We start from the raw sequence: 18,906 nt of genomic DNA on the forward strand, positions 1-18,906 counted from the left end.
ACACATGGAGTGCTACCATAACAAGTAAACCTAAAATATATGTCCATGGTTAAGTCCTGGGCAGTGGACAGTGAACAAACTACCATTAGAGACTAGAATTCTTTTTAGTTGAAGAATTTGGGTCTCATCATGCAATATTCCCACCACCCAGGAGCCATCACTTGTGCCTTGTAAATTCTTATAGATTCTATGAATCAGCAATTATCTTTTTGATGGCTAGTCATAGACATTAGTGCTGATCTGGTTCTCTCTGCACTTCTCTTCCCAATTGAATTTAGACAGCAACATAACTTGCTGTGACTAATAAAATGTGAGCAAGATGATATGTGTCACTTCAGGGTGAAATCCTGAAGAACTAGTATGTTATTCATTGCACTCTTTCTTTTCCTTTCCAAGTTCAAGATGGTGGCTCCTCCCTCTGATTTGGTCTCTGAGACCTTACAATAAGCAGAAGTAATGAATGTGTGTCATGAGCAAGAAATAAATTTCAATCATTTTTAACTCACTGAGAGATTTAGGAACTGCCTGGTTTTACCCCACTCTAACCCAGTCAATCCTGACTGATAGGTGTAGACTGTGAATTAACAGCTGCTATTTAGGCTATGAAATATAGTAAGTGCTAAGGTGGAAACAATAACTTTAGAATCCTTAATATCAATATCCCTATTGTCATTCTGTAGGGCCATGTTAATTTTGAAACAGATGGAATCTAATTCAATTATCTCTATGCTTCATTACCCCCACACCCAATGAAAAATGGCTCTGTCCTAGGCTTTCTCAGAACTTCAGCTTAGTGGTTGCCTATAATCTGAATTAACTGTATAATAATGGCTAATAACAAGTGTTTGCGTCTCCTTTCAACAGGATTCAGCAAGATCCTCCATTGTATCAGCACATTTTTAGGCCTCAGGTATATCCTTACAGTGACTGTGACAGATAAGGCTCCTGTTTTCATGAAAGAGGGAGGGAAGGTAGAAGGAAGGAAGGAAGGAAGGAAGGAAGGAAGGAAGGAAGGAAGGAAGGAAGGAAGGAAGGAAGGGAAGAAGGAAAACTGGCTGAACTTTCTAACTTTGGCAATGAAAAGAGGATCTCTTCATGGCATGAGGTGACCTGACCTGGAAGCTTCAATCTTCCCACTAGCTCACCCTCCCCTTGGTGACCTCTTACCCTTTGACCCAAAGAATGAGAAGGTAGGGGAAATTCCTATTTTCCTTTAATGTTAAATCCAAACTGTTAAAAAATGATAATATAAGAAATTTAGGTGAGAGGAGCAAACTTTATTCAACATTTCATGAAGTAGACAGTCTCCTTCACAGAGCTGCAAAATGGGGTAGAAGGCAGGAAGCTCTTATAGGAGAAAAAATAAAGAACAAGGAGGAGAAAAATAGAAAATATCTAATTGTCTGCGACCACATAGTCAACCTTGTTTGGAGTGAGAAGCCCCAAACAAGGGGCTTGTTTGATTGGCATTTGGGGGATTGGCTGACTGGATATACCGTGTTTCTGGTCAAGCAGAGTATTTACAGCGTCATGAAAGTTATCTAAGTTTCCAGTAGAAGCAACAACATCTTGGGCCTAGAAAATTATCACCACAAACAGCCACATGAGCCTTCCCTTAGTATCCTGGGGACATCTCTTGGACAGAGTAAATGTTTAAACATGACTTTACTAATGGAAATAGGTGGAGGGTATAGCATGAAACTCGATTTTCCAGTTTAACAAGACATATTTCTCCTCCACAGCTTGTTGTCCACCACAGGGATTCCTTTTAAATTTCTAGTCTGTCCCCAGGAGGCCAGGATGGTGGGGATAGTGGGAGTCACTATTATCTTACCACACCGCTACCCAAATACCAACCCCAACACCTTATCTACTCCATCTAGTCTGGTACCAAACCTCCCTCTTTTTCTTGTGCAAGGTCTTCTCTTTCCTATATATTGGTGCTGGGGAGGATGCCCTCCTATCCAGAGGACTGTATTATCTGCCAAGTTAAGTTTCAAAGAGTCATACACAGGCTATGCTTATACATGTGCTCTGGCAGGAAGGGGTGGGGTCCTTTCCTACTTTAGCCTTTTGGCATCTCAATCAGTCTATGTTAAAGGCTTTCTCTCTATAGGCACTTACTCTAGTGGTTAAGAGCTCAGATTCTGGAAGAGACTTCTAGTTTTCAAATTTTAGCCCTGCTGCTTCCTAAATGAGTGTACTTAAACATTTCCTTAACCCTTGAGTCTCTGTTCTTCATGTGAAAATCAAGGACAATAGCGGTATCAGTATGATAGTGCTGTTGTGAGGATTAACTGAGATAATATGTATAAAATGTTTATCCTGTTGACTGGTACTTATTAAATTCTCAATATATATTAGCTATCTCTATTATTATTGTTGTTGTTATCATTACTATCATCCTAGTTCTTTTTAAAAACCAAAGCATACCACAGTGTTTACAAATTTTTTTGTTGTTGTTAATCTTCACCCGAGGATATTTTTTCCCATTGATTTTTAAAGAGTGGAGGGGTGGGGAGAAAGAGAGAGAGAAGGAGAAACATCAGTGTGAGAGAGACCCATTGATTGGTTGCCTCCCACACTTACCTAGACAGGAGTGCACAGGTGGTGGGTGTGATATGGATTAAACCTGCAACCCAGGTAGGTACATGCCCTTGACCAGGAATCGAACCTGTGACCCTTTGGTGCACAGGCCAACACTCTAACCAGTGACCCATGCTGGACAGGGCAGTGTTTACAATTTTTTTATAGCACCAACCCAGAAATAAAGTGCTTTAGAACATTTCTGGGAATTATGCATACATGAAGTAAATAAGTGGCCTGAATCTCCCAGCAAACAAATGCGAAGCTAATAGGGCTTTGTTGTATTTTTTGATTGGCAATGGCTCTGAACTATCTCCTTTCTCTGTCAATTTAAAATAGCTAGCTTTCTTTCTTTCTTTTTTTCAAAAATATTTTTATTGATTTCAGAGAGTAAGGGTGAGGGAGAGAGAGATAGAAACATCAATGATGAGAGATAATCATTGACCGGCTGCCTCCTGCACTCCCCTACTGGGGATCGAGCCTGCAACCCTGGCATGTGCTCTTGACCGGAATCAAACCTGGGACCTTTCAGTCCACAGGCAGACACTCTATCCACTGAGCCAAACCAGCTAGGGCTTAGCTTTCTTATATACTAAAAATAAAAATTAAATCCAGGATTTCTATAACAACGCATATTTTTGACTTTTTAAAAAATGAGACTTATTTGACATACAGCATTGAGTCTATTTAAGGTGTACAAATATTGCTTTGGTACATTTATAGTGTTGCCATCGTAGCATTAGCTCTACCATATCACATAATTATTATTTCCTCCAGTGTTAGGAACACTTAAGATCTAGTCTCTTAGTAGGTTTAATGTTTATAATACAGTTTTGTTGTCTATAATCACTAGACTGTGTATTAAGTCACTAGGAGTTCGTTATCTACTAGTTGCAATGTGTACCCTTAAACAACAGTTCTCCCATCCCCCACCCCTCTTAGCCCCTGGTAACCACCATTTTACTCTGTGAAGCATTTTACATGTTTAAGGTACCACTGATATTAATTCTATTTTTATTGGTATAAAATTTTTCAAATGTTCAGCTAATGCTACGCCTTCAGTTTTATTATAACTAAGAGTTGTCTTTTCACAGTTCTTACAATGAAATGAGTGCTTTTCTGTTATAAGTTCACTATTGGGTAGGTGTTTGCAGATTGCTGTTAATAATAGAGCAGTGTTGTTCTGAACCTATGATTCATGAACAAGGCAGAAGATGAACCATAAATCCTGGTGCTGGGAGACAGAATATTCAATCAGATGGACCCCAGACTTCTGATATTGGTGATCTTCTGGGTTCTAATCATTATTTTCAGCATTAGAGAGAATTAAACTTAGTTGGCTTTCTACAGTGAATAAAGAGGTAGTTTACACAAGATCTTTCTATTTGGATTAAAAAGAAATATACATAAGACAAAGAAACCACCATATAGTTAAGATCCACTTGAGCAAAAATAGCCACTTCTGAATTCAGCTGTACTTGCAATAAGGCCTCGTCGTTCTAAAGGATCCCTTTAGTTTATTATTTTTTCTTCTTAAAAGACAATATCCAAATCAAACCAAACCAAAACAAAACAAAACATAAAAGAAGAGACAAGTTATATAATCTACAGACTAAAAAGACTAACCATTTTTATTTCTTATTGCAATTTGAAATGGAAAGGAACACTCCGTCCTAGAACAGGGTAATTCATCTCCCGTTCCTTTGTCTGCAGCTACAAGTAGGAGATAGTTTAGAACCATTGCCAATCAGAAAATACAACAAAGCCCTACTAGCTTCTCATTTGTTTACTGGCAGATCAGAGGCCACTTCCTGCGCATCTCAGACATCCTGTTAGCTCTCAGAGGCTCCATCCCGGCATACCTAAAGTACTTCACTAAAGAAAGGGCGTCTGAAAAGGCTCCTCTTTTTGTCCTGTGAATATGTCATAGTTGATTTGAGTTTTTTAAATATTTTCCACCCTTGTTTGTTTCTTAATGCAGCACCAAGATGCAATTTTTCTGAAAGCCAAACTGGAGACATGCTGAATACGTGAATACTGAGGAAGTGGTTTCCTTAGCAATAACAGGCATGTGAAAGTCAAAACTTCCTTTCCTTCTCATGTGACCTTTTTTCAAAGCAATTCAGATAAAGGACAATGGAATTGAATTCCAAGCACCCACAGTGTTCATGAATTGCTAAGCAATGATTCACCAAGCACCCAAATTACTCTAGACTGCTTGAGCATTTCATTAATGAAATTGCTTTGTATTTAAATTTTCCTTCCTCACTTTGTACTTCAGTTTGCCTCATGCCTACAGGCCACTTTCCCACCACTTAAAGAAAATGTAGATATACATTAGAGCAGTTCTAAATAGTGATTAGCATAGGACTTTAGAATGTCAGAAGTTAGAAGGTTACATACAATATTCATAACTATTTGCTACCTTTGGATACATTGGATACTAGAAACTTATGGAAAGGTTTGTTTGGTAATTGAAGTCTATTATTTACTCAGAATAGGTGATATAATTTAATTTTTGACAACTCCTTAGATATTTTAGAATCACTGAAGCTTTCACTCATTCCAATTATAGATTTATCTTGATCCACTCACTCATTCTAAAAAAGAAATAATAAGGTGTTATATTTGGCTTACAAATTGCATGTTCTGGTTAGTCCTCAAAGGTTAAATGGTAGTAAGTTATTAAAAACCATATATTAACAGGCTGGGACTTTAAGGTGCCATGCTGTTTTGCCTTTAATTAAATTGCCGTGTTCTTGAGGAATATAGACAAGGCCATCCTGGGAACTCTTTATTCCTCTTTATAGCCTCTGAATTGTGAATCTCAAAATAACTAACATTACTCAATGTCTTAGGATCATAATTTTGTGAAGTGACTGCAGTGAATGTTGCCAGACAGACCCAGGACCCAGGGAGTTGGGTGACCTTTGCTCTGTGATCCTTGTGTGTCACAGGGCTAATATGACTCATACTGGGTTACTCTACTCATAACGTGTGTAAAGAGAGGACCTAGCAGAGTAAATGTTGCATAGTAGTTGCTCAATAAATATTAGTTTTGCTTCTTTCTCCTGCATGTCCTCTCCATTCTGACGTTGTATATTCAATTTAGTCTGATCTGCTCCTAGTTTAATGGCTCTCCTGGACTCAGAAGTGGTCTGAGATAAAACCGTCATGTTCAAATGGGCCCCAGCCATTATCTTTCCTGATAGTAAACAAGGGATGAACCCTAATAAAAGTGGAAGGATCTCCAGTGAATTCACTCTCTGGCCACTTTCTAGAGTACTTGTGAAATTGTTTAACAAACAGTCTGAGCTGCCCCAGCAAGCAGGGTAATTTTCCATATCCTCTGACAATGACGGTGGGGATACAGTTTGTAATGTTCCCATTTGCCCAGCACACCATGCACTTTGGCAGTGAAAGAGGTCAGGCTTCCGGAAGGTTATCTCTCAGCCTGGATGTGTGTGCCCCAGTGTGTGTGCACTGGGTACCCTCCATGAAAACTGGTTCTCATTCTTAGTGCTATCAACCCTGTAAGCATCCCCTTTTCTTCCTAACCCAGGCTGGTTCTGGAAGGTGGGCACGAGCCCGCACTGCTGATTAGACTAGTCCAGCTGCCACTAGAACCAAAGGCACTAGGAAAGTACTTGGTTGCCTTTTGGAGTGGACTAGCCAGGGGAAAACAGTGGGGGGTCGGGTGAAACAGCGTGATTAGTAATTGCTTGCCAGAATATTTTTAATGTGTTGTTGTTTTTTTGTGGTTGACTCAGCTGGTCAGAGAAAGGTGACTCCAGCAGTAAGGAGTGACCTTGGCTAAGTCACTTTATCTCTCTGGGCTTTGGGAACTTGGATTAAATCACAGGTTTTCAAACTATGTTCCAAGGAGCCTTGGAGTTCTGCTGTGCTGGAAGCTGGGACAGTTGGTAAAAGAAACACTTAGCAGATAGGATTCTGGGATTTGGGCTCAGAGAAGCTCTGCTTTTATCTGATTTTATAGACTTATTTAACATGTTTTGAAAAAGTCCCTTAGCAAAAACAAGTAAACAAAGGTATAAGTTAGGTATTTACTAGTTTCTGTTGGGCCTTGATGGTCTAGCATTGTGTGAGTACAGATGTATAGATTGGAGTGTACATAAGAACCACTTAGCAAATACAAAACAACTAAAAACCATAAACCACAAATCCTGTTTCATGATTAAAGACTATTCTAGTCTTAGAAAGATCTATTTTGGTCCACATGGTATTGAGAAGGATGTGATAGATAATTCACATTAAATCAATGGCAATTAGTTGAAGGAAACATTATTAAAAACACAGCACAAGATGAGGTTAACATGCTTGTAAAACCATGCTTGTATGGCTCTCCCTATAACTTGGGGCAAAATAGTACCTAGAATCAGGGCTATCTCACATTTACCTATTTCACTAATTCTTTGTGACCTTTGAAAATGTCAAAGGCACCATTGGGTGTTCAAAGTGAAGGTCTTAAAAGTAGACGTTTCATCCACATCGTCAGGCAATATTAGGAAGAACCAGAGACACAGAAGTGTGCTGACAATCCTCCTTTTAGTCACACAGCATTCCCCCAGGCACACAGTTGGGGTCATTCTGCACAGCTTTTTTTTTTTAAGAGGTCAATTGTTAGATACCTGTTCCCTGTTATCCAGTGTCTTCAGAAAAGGCTGGAAGTAAAGCAGTCAGTCTTTCTGGCATGGTTTTACCCCTATTAAGAGGGCTATTGTTGAACTGTTCACATTGGGATGCTTTGATTGTTAGCACGTTCAGCCGGCTGTGATTATAGTAATTACAGACCTGGGAAGGTCAAATTGACAAAAACTGAATATAAGCTGGAACTGAATACAAACCGGGACAACCCTCGACACTAGTTCTTTCTATCCTCTTTGTGATGTTGTGGCTGTTACTGTTGTGAAGAGTTGCCAAGTGGTAAATCTATAGTAAAAAATAAAAATGAAAGTCATTGATTTCACAATTTGGCTTGGGCCACTTAGAAACACTATGTGAGGTGCTGCAGTGAATGCTACATTGTGCTTTTGGCTCTATTACCTTCCGGCCTAGTCATGGCCTTGAGTCTGTGTGATGCATCTGGTACTTTTTAAAGTACATCAAGAGTCTTCAATGATTTTCCCCTTTATTTTTCTCTTTGCAAGAGTATGATGCTGAATACACAATGGACAGATACAATTTCTTATGTGTGTGCTATATTGTGGATATTTAGCAGAAACAGCTCTCACAGAAAGAGAACCCACCAAATTATGTGAAAATAAATGAAATGATCTTCCTATAATTGTCTAACCAAAGACCAGAATAAAATTGCTTCACAGATAAACTAAATGTACTAGTATTCTTTCCCTTTGCCCTTAATGATGGCCTCAAGCAATGGTTTAAGTAACAATTAAGTAAAAACAGAATCTCTTATCTTGTGGAGGAGTGGAGAAAGGTAAAAAAAATAAATGAATATAAATCCTTTCTACACAACAGATAGTTTGTGTAGGGCTAGGAAAAGATATGTGCTCAGAACAAAGATTTTGTCTGAATAAGGACAAAATAGTGGAAGTGGCTAGAAATTAATCAATTCACAGAATCCAGATGTTTTAGCTATTCAGAGCCAAATAACTAAATTTTGGCTGCCAGAAATTTTCGTGTTTCCTCCAGATGTTTACTTTCAGGTAGACATAGTCATAATCTCACATGCTTGATTTCATTTTAATGTATCATGTTGTTCAAAACTTAAAGTGGCTTATAACAAGAATAAGGATAGGATAATATAAGCTGTTTTTCATGGTTTAGTAAAAATGACATTGATAAAGAATATTTTTAAAGGATGAAATTACATTTTTCATACAAATAGAAAATAAACACGCATCACAAATTTCATTCAACTCTTTAATTAATGAAGAAAACAGAAAAATATTACTAGTTCAAAGGAGATTGCTAAGAACATTAGATGGATATATATATAGATATATATAGATAGATCGATAGATAGATAGATAGATATCTCCTATCTAATAAAAGAGAAACATGGTAATTAGCGTACGACCGCTACCCTTCCCATTGACTAATCAGGGTGATATGCAAATTAACTGCCAGCCAAGATGGCGGCCGGCAGCCAGGCAGCTTGAAACTAACATGAGGCTTGCTTCAGTGACAAAGGAAACCAACATTCCACGCCTGCCTTGCCGGCCTCTGAGCCTACAGTTTAAGAAACATTGTAACAAATATAGAAGCTAAACAAAACCCCAGAAACCAGCTTTCAGCTGGCTTGGATCTCAGAGCTGAAGTTGATACAGAGTTTCGATTACAGAACCTAAACAAACCAGATACCTACTTTCAGCAGCTGAGGCCTCAGAGCTGGAGCCAGAGCTAAAACTGGCCCAGAATAAAAAAAAAGAAAGAAAAAAAGGAGCAGTTGGGAGCTTCAGTCCCAGCCTGAAAACAGCCCTCAGCCCCTCACCCAGGCTGGCCAGGCACCCCAGTGGGGACCCCCACCCTGAATGGTGTGACCAGCTGCAAACAGCCATCATCCCCTCACCCAGGCTGGCCCGGCACCCCAGTGGGGACCCCCACCCTGGTCCAGGACACCCTTCAGGGCAAACCAGCCAGCCCCCACCCATGCACCAGGCCTCTATTCTATATAGTAAAAGGGTAATATGTCTCCCGGCACCGGGATCAGTGTGACAGGGGGCAGCGCCCAAAACCCCTGATCGCCCTGCGGCTGTGTGTGTGACAGGGGGCAGGGCCACAACCTCCCTATCGGCCCTGCTCTGTTCCTGACAGGGGAAGGCCTCCCAACCCGCTGATCTGTGCCTGATACGGGAGAGCTCCCCAACCCCCCGATCGCCCTGCGGCTCTGTGTGTGACAGGGTTGAGCCATAACCTCCCCATCAGCCCTGCCCTGAGTGTGAGAGTGGCAGTGCCCCAACCCCCTGATCGGCCCTGCTCTGTGGGTGATAGAGGGCGGTGCCCCAACACCCGCCCCCCCCCCCCATGGGCCCTGCTCTGTGTGTGATGGGGGAAAGCCATAACCTCCCCATTGGCCCTGCCCTGAGTGTGACAGTGGCAGCGCCCCAACTCCCTGATCGACCCTGCTCTGTGGGTGACAGGGGGCGGTGCCCCAACTCACCTATCGGCCCTACTCTCTGAGTGACAGCGGGGAGCTCCTCAACCCCCAACCCCCTGATGGGCCCTGCTCTGTGCATGACAGGATAAGGAGCCCCAACCCCCTGATTGGCTCTGCTCTGTGTGTGAGAGAGGGTGGCGCCGCAACCTCCCCATCGACCCTGCCTTGAGTGTGACAGGGGGCGGTGCCCCCACCCCCCAATCGGCCCTACCCTGAGCATGACTGAGGGTGGCATCACAACCTCCCAATTCGCCCTGCTCTGTGCATGACAGGGGGCGGCGCCCCAACTCCCCAATCGGCCCTGCTCTGAGCCCAACCAGGGGCTGCACCTAGGGATTGGGGAGCAGGCCTAAGCCAGCAGGGCGTTATCTCCCAAGGGGTCCCAGACTGCGAGAGGGCACAGGCCAGGCTGAGGGACCCCCCTCTTCCCCCCGAGTGCACAAATTTTTGTGCACCGGGCCTCTAGTATATATATACAAAGAAATTTTGTAGTGAAATTACGAATAGAGGAAACAGGGGTATAACCACAGGGTAAGAGTCAATGACATTTTACCAGACACAATTATTTTTTATTTCTATAGACAAGCACCATTTGCATTAGTTCCAATATCCTGGAATATACAGAGTTGTAAAATAGCTCAAAGACAATGGTAGGCAGTGAAAAACCAGAAGCATGCACTAAATATGATACTTGCTAATCTTTTCTATTCCAGTTGCAAAATATTTATTGTAATTTTTAAACAAAAGCTTTGTTTACTAAATGAACAGTACATATGCAAATATTTCTGAACTTCATGGTATTTTTACTTAATATCACCAAATTTACCACTTGTATAGAAGGCCAGTTACATTATTAAGTCTTACAGATGTCTTGCCTTGCCACAACTCCTAAATTCAATTGCCTCCTACTCACTGTGTTGGTGAGGGAGAGATTCCTGCCCTAACCTAGGATTACAGAGATGGCCAGGCACACAGCACCTGACACTGGACAGATGCACTCAAAGGCAGATCCTAAGTCACATATATGCACATTCCAGGGGAGCAGGACACCATGCCATACAAGGTCACATAGGAGCTGCATTTGGAAACAGAGTAAACAGCCAGGGCTGTGAAAGACACACTTTGTAGTATCAACAAGATGAGCCCCCAACCCCAGCCCGGTTCCCGCAGAAGGATGTGGTTGATTGACTTTTTAAGTAATTCTTCAGGTTTTCAAGGAACTGAAACCCACTTCTCACCTGGCCTGTTTGATATGGAGGATCATTTGACTGGAGGTCCTTATCCTCTGGAGTAGAGTGGGGTAGGAAACATGGGTAGGCCATTTTGAGTTCTACCAATTTTACCAGCTGTCAAGGCAGCACAGAGTGAGCCTTAGTTTTAGGCTTTATACAATACTTCTTGAGAACAGCAACTAAACTTACCCATTCAATAAACAATTTATTGGGCTCCTACTATGGCTGTTCCAGGCTCTGGGCATTGCAGCAGTGTCTGGGGGGTTGGTGGGGGGGAGATCCCTATCTTACATTCTAAGTATAGTCAATATATAAAATGTAAAAATACTAGTATGATGAAGAAATTGTAAGCAGGAGATGGAGGAAGAAGTGCAGAGTGATGGGGGTGGGAACACTGGCTTGAAATTTTCAATGTGGTGATGAGAGGCCTCACTAAGAAGATGGGGTCCCGCCGAAACCGGTTTGGCTCAGTGGATAGAGCGTCGGCCTGCAGACTCAAGGGTCCCAGGTTCGATTCCGGTCAAGGGCATGTACCTGGGTTGCGGGCACATCCCCAGTGGGAGATGTGCAGGAGGCAGCTGATTGATGTTTCTCTCTCATCGATGTTTCTAACTCTCTATCTCTCTCCCTTCCTCTCTGTAAAAAATCAATAAAATATATTTAAAAAAAAAAAAAAAAGAAGATGGGGTCCCACTGAAATACAGAGGCTGGGACATGAACTGTGCAGGGCCTTGGATTTTTATTGAAAGAGGGGAATGCATTAAAGGGGTTTTGACAAAAGAATGACCCATCGTTTAACTAGTTTTCCCTCTTTCAACTCTCAGAGGACTGGAGAAGTACTGAGATAGGAAGGCTAATCAATATATTACTAGAGGTCCATTGCACAAAGAGATTCATCCAATAGTCCTTCCTTCCCCTGGCTGCCAACACCGGTTTTCCTCTGGCACTCGGAATCCAGGTCTTCGCTCTGGCTGCAACAGAGAAGTCAAGCCTCTTCAGTCTTCAGTCTTCAGTCGTCTTCAGTCTTCAGTGGTGTTCAGTCTTCGCTCCATGCCTGCATATGCAAATTAACCGCCATCTTTGTTGGGTTAATTTGCATACTCATCCTGAATGGCTGGTGGGTGTAGCGGAGTGACACCAATTTGCACGTTTCTCTTTTATTAGTGTAGATTGCTGGGTCATTGTAAATGGGACAACCCCTTCCTTCACTGCTTGCCACAATTTTCTACCATGGTCACAATTTAATTTAGGTGACTTCTCACTTACATATATGCTCACTGCAGAGAAATAGGCACCCAGATAATTCAGCTTATACATAGTTGAGTTTTTGAGACAATACCTTTTCCTTCCACGGTTGCATCCTCTAACATGTCTGGGTCTCCCTGAGGTAGAAAACATGGCAGGAATAGGAAAAACTAACACACTAACCTGCAGTGAGGGCTACAGTCTTCCTCTGCCCATACAAATGACAACATTTCCTGCAGCTTTCTTCTGTAAGACAAGGCATGTTGGAACTTAAATACATGGGACATATTTCAACTAGTTTTTCTTCATAAATTTTGTTTACCTGATAGAAATATTTTTCCACTGTATAGCAGTTGTAAATTTATGCTAGGATAAACTCCTAACATTTCCTTCTATGAACAAGTTCCTATATAAAAACAGCACCTGTAATAAATTCTGAGATCAGCAACTTGACTATAGATTGGGCAGTTTGACGGACAGGACTCATAACTTACTCCAGTCATACCTTTCCTGAATAAGTACAGATCGATCACTGACATAATTACCCTATCTTCATTTTCTCCCACCTGGGTCATGGATTTGATGTTTTCACCAATAACATTTAGAGAGAGTAGTGTGTAGAATACAATAAAGAGTTGGCTATGAGTATAGAAAATCAAAGGAATTACTTCATTTGTTGGGGAAATGTGTCATTCTGAACACTGAAGCTGATTCTCTTTCATTTTAGCAAAGTATCAACTCCTATATCTTATATTATTTTTGAAATATTGATAGTTACAATGGGAAAGAGTCCCAGTAATGTGGTATGGAGAGAAAGCTGTCTAATACAATTAGGCAAGAGCTCACACACATCCTTCCTAAAATTTCACTGCAAACACACCTGAAAATTCATCACCACCACTGCCTGGAAAAGAGCACTCATCATTAAGATTCAACTCAAGCATGACCTGCTCAATGGAGAACTTTCATCTCCTTTCTCCTGATCTTTCCCAGAATTGACCATAGACTCACTGCACCTTAAATATAGTTCTATTACTGCCAATTAGTCATCATACACACACACACACACACACACACACACACACACACACACACACACTAATAAAAGAGAAGGATGCAAATTGACCGTACCTTCGCAAAACCCACCAGCTAATCAGGAGTGAGTATTCAAATTAACCCAGCAAAGATGGCGGGTTAATTTACATATGCAGGCACTGAGCAGCCAGGGGTGGGGCGGGATGCTTGCATTGTCGCCATGGTGACAATGCAGGCATTCTGCACCGCCCCAACCGCTCTGGGCCTCTGGGCAGTGTGGGAAGGCAGAAAGGCAGCTCTGGGCTGGAAGGAAGGTGGAAAGGCAACTCCAGCTGAAGTGAAGACAGTGCTGGAAGCCAAGGGAAGGAAGGCTCATTCTTGCATGAATCATCGTGCATCGGGCCTCTAGTCCTATCTAATAATAGACAAACATTTTAATTAACCATACCTCCTGATCTTTCCCAGAAGAACCATACCTCCTATCTAATAATAGACAAACATTTTAATTAACCATACCTCCAACACGCTTCCCATTGGCTAATCAGGGCGATATGCAAATTAACTGCCAACCAAGATGGCGGCCGGCAGCCAGGCAGCTGAAGCGAACAGGAGGCTTGCTTGCTCCAGCAATGGAGGAAGCCAAGGTTCCCCTCCTGCTGCCGCCCAGCTCTGAGCCGCACTCCAAGCAACTATGTTGCAATTATAGAAGCTAAACAAAGCCCAGATACCTGCTTTCAGCAGCCGAGGTCTCAGAGCTGGAGCCAAGCCTCAGAGCTAAAGCCGGCTCTCAGCTCCAGTGACAGCCATAGAAGGTAAATAAATCCCAGAAAAAAAAAAAGAAAAAGAAAAAAAGGAGAGCTTGGGAGCTTCAATCACCCACCAGCCTGAAAACGGCCCTCAGCCCCTCACCCAGACTGGCCAGGCACCCCAGTAGGGACCCCCACCCTGAAGGGTGTGTGACCAGCTGCAAACAGCCATCATCCCCTCATCCAGGCTGGCCAGGCACCCAAGAGGAACCCCCCACCCTGATCCGGGACACCCTTCAGGGCAAACCAGCTGGCCCCCACCCATGCACCAGGACTCTATCCTATATAGTAAAAGGGTAATATGCAAACTGACCCTAACAGCAGAAGGACTGGGAATGACTGGTCACTATGACACAAACTGACCACCAGGGGCAGACGCTCAATGCAGGAGCTGCCCTCTGGTGGTCAGTGCACTCTCACATGGGAGGAGTTCTGCTCAGCCACAAGCCAGGCTGATGGCTGCCAGTACAGCAGTGGTGGTGGGAGCCTCTCCTGCCTCCTCAGCAGTGCTAAGGATGTCTGACTGCAGTTTAGGTCTGCTCCCCGCTGGCAAGTGGACATCCCCCGAGGGCTGCCGGGCTGCCAGAGGGATGTCTGATTGCCAGCTTAGGCCCAATCCCCCGGGGAGCGGGTCTAAGCCAGCAGGTGGTCATCCCCTGAGGGGTCCCAGACTGTGAGAAGGCACAGGCCGGGCTGAGGGACCCCCCCCCCCAAGTGCACAAATTTTTGTACCCTGGGCCTCTAGTGTATATATAAAAGGCTAAGTGACCGATCAACCGTCCGACCGACCATCCAACCAACCAGCCAGTACACATGACATGCACTGGGAATTTATAAATAAACATTGACTTCCGCATGCATGATACATAATAAAGCTCTCACTGGCACCAATCTAGACAGCATAGGAATATTCCTACCTGAACCCATTTTCAGACATGGTCAGTTATATATTGCTTTCTCTAGCGTTCAAAGAGTGTGTGACGTTAAAGTTGTAAATACTTCATCACAAAAGAAATTAGTCAAGCACTCTGAAAGTGTTTTTACTCTTAATGTGGTATACAGGGAGCTATTAGAATAAGTTTAATTCGTCATTGTTTGTATCAATGTTGTTTTTATATCATGTCTTTGTTGTTGTTATATCATGTTGTTATTGTTTATTAATAAATTTATGTATTATTTTCATATACATTTTACTAGTTTTCTTTCATCTCTGACACTTCTATTATAGAGAAAGGCCAAATAGCGATATTAAAATATTTCTTCTAATTAATTTTCTTTCAATGTGCACAAATCTGTGCACCAGGCCACTAGTGTACTTATAAGTCTGTTTCTCCTATTACACTGGAATCATCTTAAGTGCAGGGACCACAATTTTATCATCCTTTCATTCTGAACACTGAGCCCAATGCCTAGCACAAAAAGGATTTAAGAAATATTGTTGACAGTTTGATCTTGGCATATTCACTAGGCACAACATCATACTATGTGAGAATAAAACCTAGTCCAGCTTTGTGATTTGGGAAAGGCCATCCTTCTTTCTTAGAGATAGCCTCATTACATAACAGAGCCACCACTAGCAGCAGCAGAGTTAGTGTATAAAGAGAACTGGGATCACTAGCCTTTAAATACATCTCTGTTTCAGCATTATGTTACAAGGTATTTATTTAATAGAATTTTTCTCACACTCTCACCAGCTGTATCATCAATGAAAAACCCACTTTCAGTGGTTCTAAGGGTCCAGCTGAAATTTGTCCTTGGTGAAAACTCTTGCTTTGTGTAAAAGAAACCACTCGCTGAGCCTTTTTAAATCATACACACTATTGGATTTACCTAATCACTGTTCTTGGGGAAGCCCTGACTAGAAAAACATCTAAATGCCCATAGTTTGGGATAGGATTTACACACTCTATATTCTTCTTTTTTTCAAAGTATTGGTTGCCTTCTTGGAGGATAGCATAACATGGCTAGATTATTATGATATTCGATAGTGTTATTTGCTTCTTTTTATAGACCAAAGGGTCGGGGGTTCGGTCTCTATGTTCTAGGAGGAGAGGGCCTAAGAAATAACTATAGATCTGGGTACCACATGTGGCAGCCACCGGGGCAAGAAGAAAGAGAGACCAAAGGGGTCCTTTGAAAGATAGTGCATAGATCTCAAAGTGATAGCTTAAAAGGATTTCCCATTCTATATTACAGTATAAATCCCTTCTCGTAATCTACAGAACTTTGTTATTTCTGCCAAACATGATAGCTTTGAGTTGGGGAATAGAGAGATAGTGGCAGTGGCCTGGAAAAGAATTATGAGATAGTTGGTGGGGCTTGGCTTTGGGGCAGTGATGCCTGTAAGAAGGCTGGGAGCTCAGCTAGTTGTCTGTGCAAAGAAAGAAGGAGCCTTGAAGTGCTGAAGAAACTAGGCACACTGGGGTTACAAAAGTTTTGGCTTTTCTCAAAAAAAGTTTAAGGTAAGACTAAAGTTGGTATATGTTCCAAAGTCTCTCCTGAGGAGCAAAGGGTTAGCAGTAAGGGTCCATAACCTTTCTGTCTTCACTCCTAGATGTAATAAAAGGCCTCCTTGACCAAAAGAAGCCTCAGGGGTCCCCAGATGCCTCAGGAAAACCAGATGTCTAGTCAGAAGAGGAGAGTAGTGCCGGGAGCCGGTCCATGCTTGCTGTTTCAAGGGACCTGGCACATATGGCATACTGTTCTTAATATGTTTGCTCACCTTCTTGGCACTATGTGTTTTAACCAAGGTCTCTGAGAAAGGTTGTTTCCCCTGGTAGGGATTTTCCCCTGAAGTTAGGGAGGGAATAAAACCTCTTAACTAAGTGCCAGGTGGGTAATTAATCACTTTACTACAATCATGCTTAAGCTACATAATCTTTACTCCCTGGAATGGAGATAAGAAACGCCCTAACCTTTGGAATAGAGATTGATAGGATTGGAATCAACTGGTATAAATACAGATGTAACAACACAGAACTTAGAACACAGAACTAAGAAGACAGAACCAGGAGGCACAGAACCTACACAGAACGTTCTCTAGAGACAGAAGAACTTTGCTGGGGAGAACATGGCAAAAGATCCTGAACTGAACCTGACTACAGAAATTGGCAAGAGAACCTGACTAGAACCTGGTGACTGAACCTGGCTGGAGAACCTGGAGAACCTAGCAAGAGAACATGGACACAGAACCTGGCTGGAGATCCTAAGCAGAACTTCGCTGGAGATCCAGACCAGAACTTGGCTGGAGATCCTGGCTAGAGATCCTGGCTAGGCTACTGATCAACTGAACGCTGTCTCTGTGTCATTCCTTCTTCGCCGACTCCATCCACACCTTTGGGGACCCCTGGACCTGCTGGGGTTGGAACCCGGCAGAGTAGGAGGGGGAGGAAACAGAGGAGAAAATGGAAGAGTTCCCCTGAATGGGGAGAGAATTCTTTATGGTGCCCTCAGCAGCTTGGATTGTGGTGACAGTGGCAGCGAATAGGTAACATGGCTCCAGTATTGACCAAGGGAGACAGATGAACAGGTGAACGAACCTATCAGCATGGCCAGGGTGATGAGCAGGCAGGAGGCGAGGTGCAGGCTGGCTGAAAGTCAGCAGGAGCCCTGCAGACGCCAGTGGTCTCTAGTCCCTCTACATATTGGCCCAGATGCCATCACTCTAAGCAGAGGGACTGCCTAATAATGAAAAGCATCGGGCTTACGGTGAAGAATTTTTCTGAAGGTGGATTTGTGCATGGTTGGTAAGGAATTCAACCACTTGGGCAGTCTCCTTCCCCCATATGCCTTTCCCTCCCATCCCCACCCCCGCTTCTTTGTGAGGCTCAAGTCTAGACTATTTTTCCTCCCCTCCTAGTGCGTTTTGCAGCATGCACTCAGCTCTTTGGAATTCTGTGGGTGGCAGGGCAGGGGTTTCCCCCTCCATTTCTTGTGCTCAGTGATGTGGGAAGGAAGAAGTATGAACTCTGACACTTCCTTTTTGTGAATGTTTCAATGACAGAACAAGTGATAGTCACAAATCTTAAAGCAGGTGGCAGAGGAGATCTGGAAGACACCTTATTTATTACGAGCAACAGCTCCCCTCTCAGATCATCCCCAAAAGCTGGCATGTGCCCAACAGTTCAATTTGGAGAGACTCCTGTTTTATGCAAGACCCAAATGGAATAAGCTATGCAATGGTTCGTTGCGCAAATACCCATTCTCTCTCTCCTCTAAGCCCCAGGTCTGTCCCTCTTGCACCCTAGTCATCTTTGCTATTTCTCTCTTTCATTAAAGTCCTTTGAAGTGCTGGATTACTTTTTCTGTCTTTGAAAATTCCTTCTGGCCAGTGGATTTCAGGACTGCGAGTGCTTTAAATATTTCCCTCCTCTTTTGAATTAATACTGTACTCCACCGTTTTTTGTTTTTTTTTCTCTCTCTCTCTCTATTTTTGGTGAGCGACCACTGTGTTGTTTTATATTACATTTTCATTTCAGAACTGTTTGAAAATGGCACTCATGCCATGCACGTGAATATTTTGCCTCCTCTTGGCTGATTTAATCAGCATGGATGCCATTATTCATTCAATTGCATGAATAATTTATTTCACTGTTGTAAAAGTTTAATAAAAGTTTTCTTGTCTTTATCAAATCCCGTTATTCTTTGTTCATTTTATAGCCACAACATAATCAGAATATAAAGCAGTTCATATCAAAAAGCAATGGAAGACATGGACTGCATTAAAACTCGAGTATATTTTATTGCCATTTTACCCACGATTAAATAAGGTTTTATACAAAATATAGTAGCTCTATAGGCCTAAGCATGACCAACATTAACCTATCAGTGCCTCTTATAGATTAAGAGAAAATTGGAATCA

At 42.5% G+C, this 18,906-nt stretch overlaps 1 protein-coding gene across 1 annotated transcript in view; it reads left to right on the forward strand.

Annotated features, from left to right (window-relative positions):
- The first annotated feature begins 827 nt into the window (after positions 1-827).
- LOC118660738 (serine/arginine-rich splicing factor SR45) overlaps positions 828-18,906 on the forward strand; it is an 81,528-nt gene continuing 63,449 nt past the window's right edge. The window contains exon 1 of the mRNA XM_036318416.1: positions 828-910. Coding sequence (XP_036174309.1) covers positions 828-910 — 83 coding nt within the window. The remainder of the gene's footprint in view (positions 911-18,906) is intronic.

This window comes from Myotis myotis, unplaced genomic scaffold (genome assembly GCF_014108235.1).
Source record: "Myotis myotis isolate mMyoMyo1 unplaced genomic scaffold, mMyoMyo1.p scaffold_m19_p_7, whole genome shotgun sequence".
Taxonomy (NCBI): Eukaryota; Metazoa; Chordata; class Mammalia; order Chiroptera; family Vespertilionidae; genus Myotis; species Myotis myotis.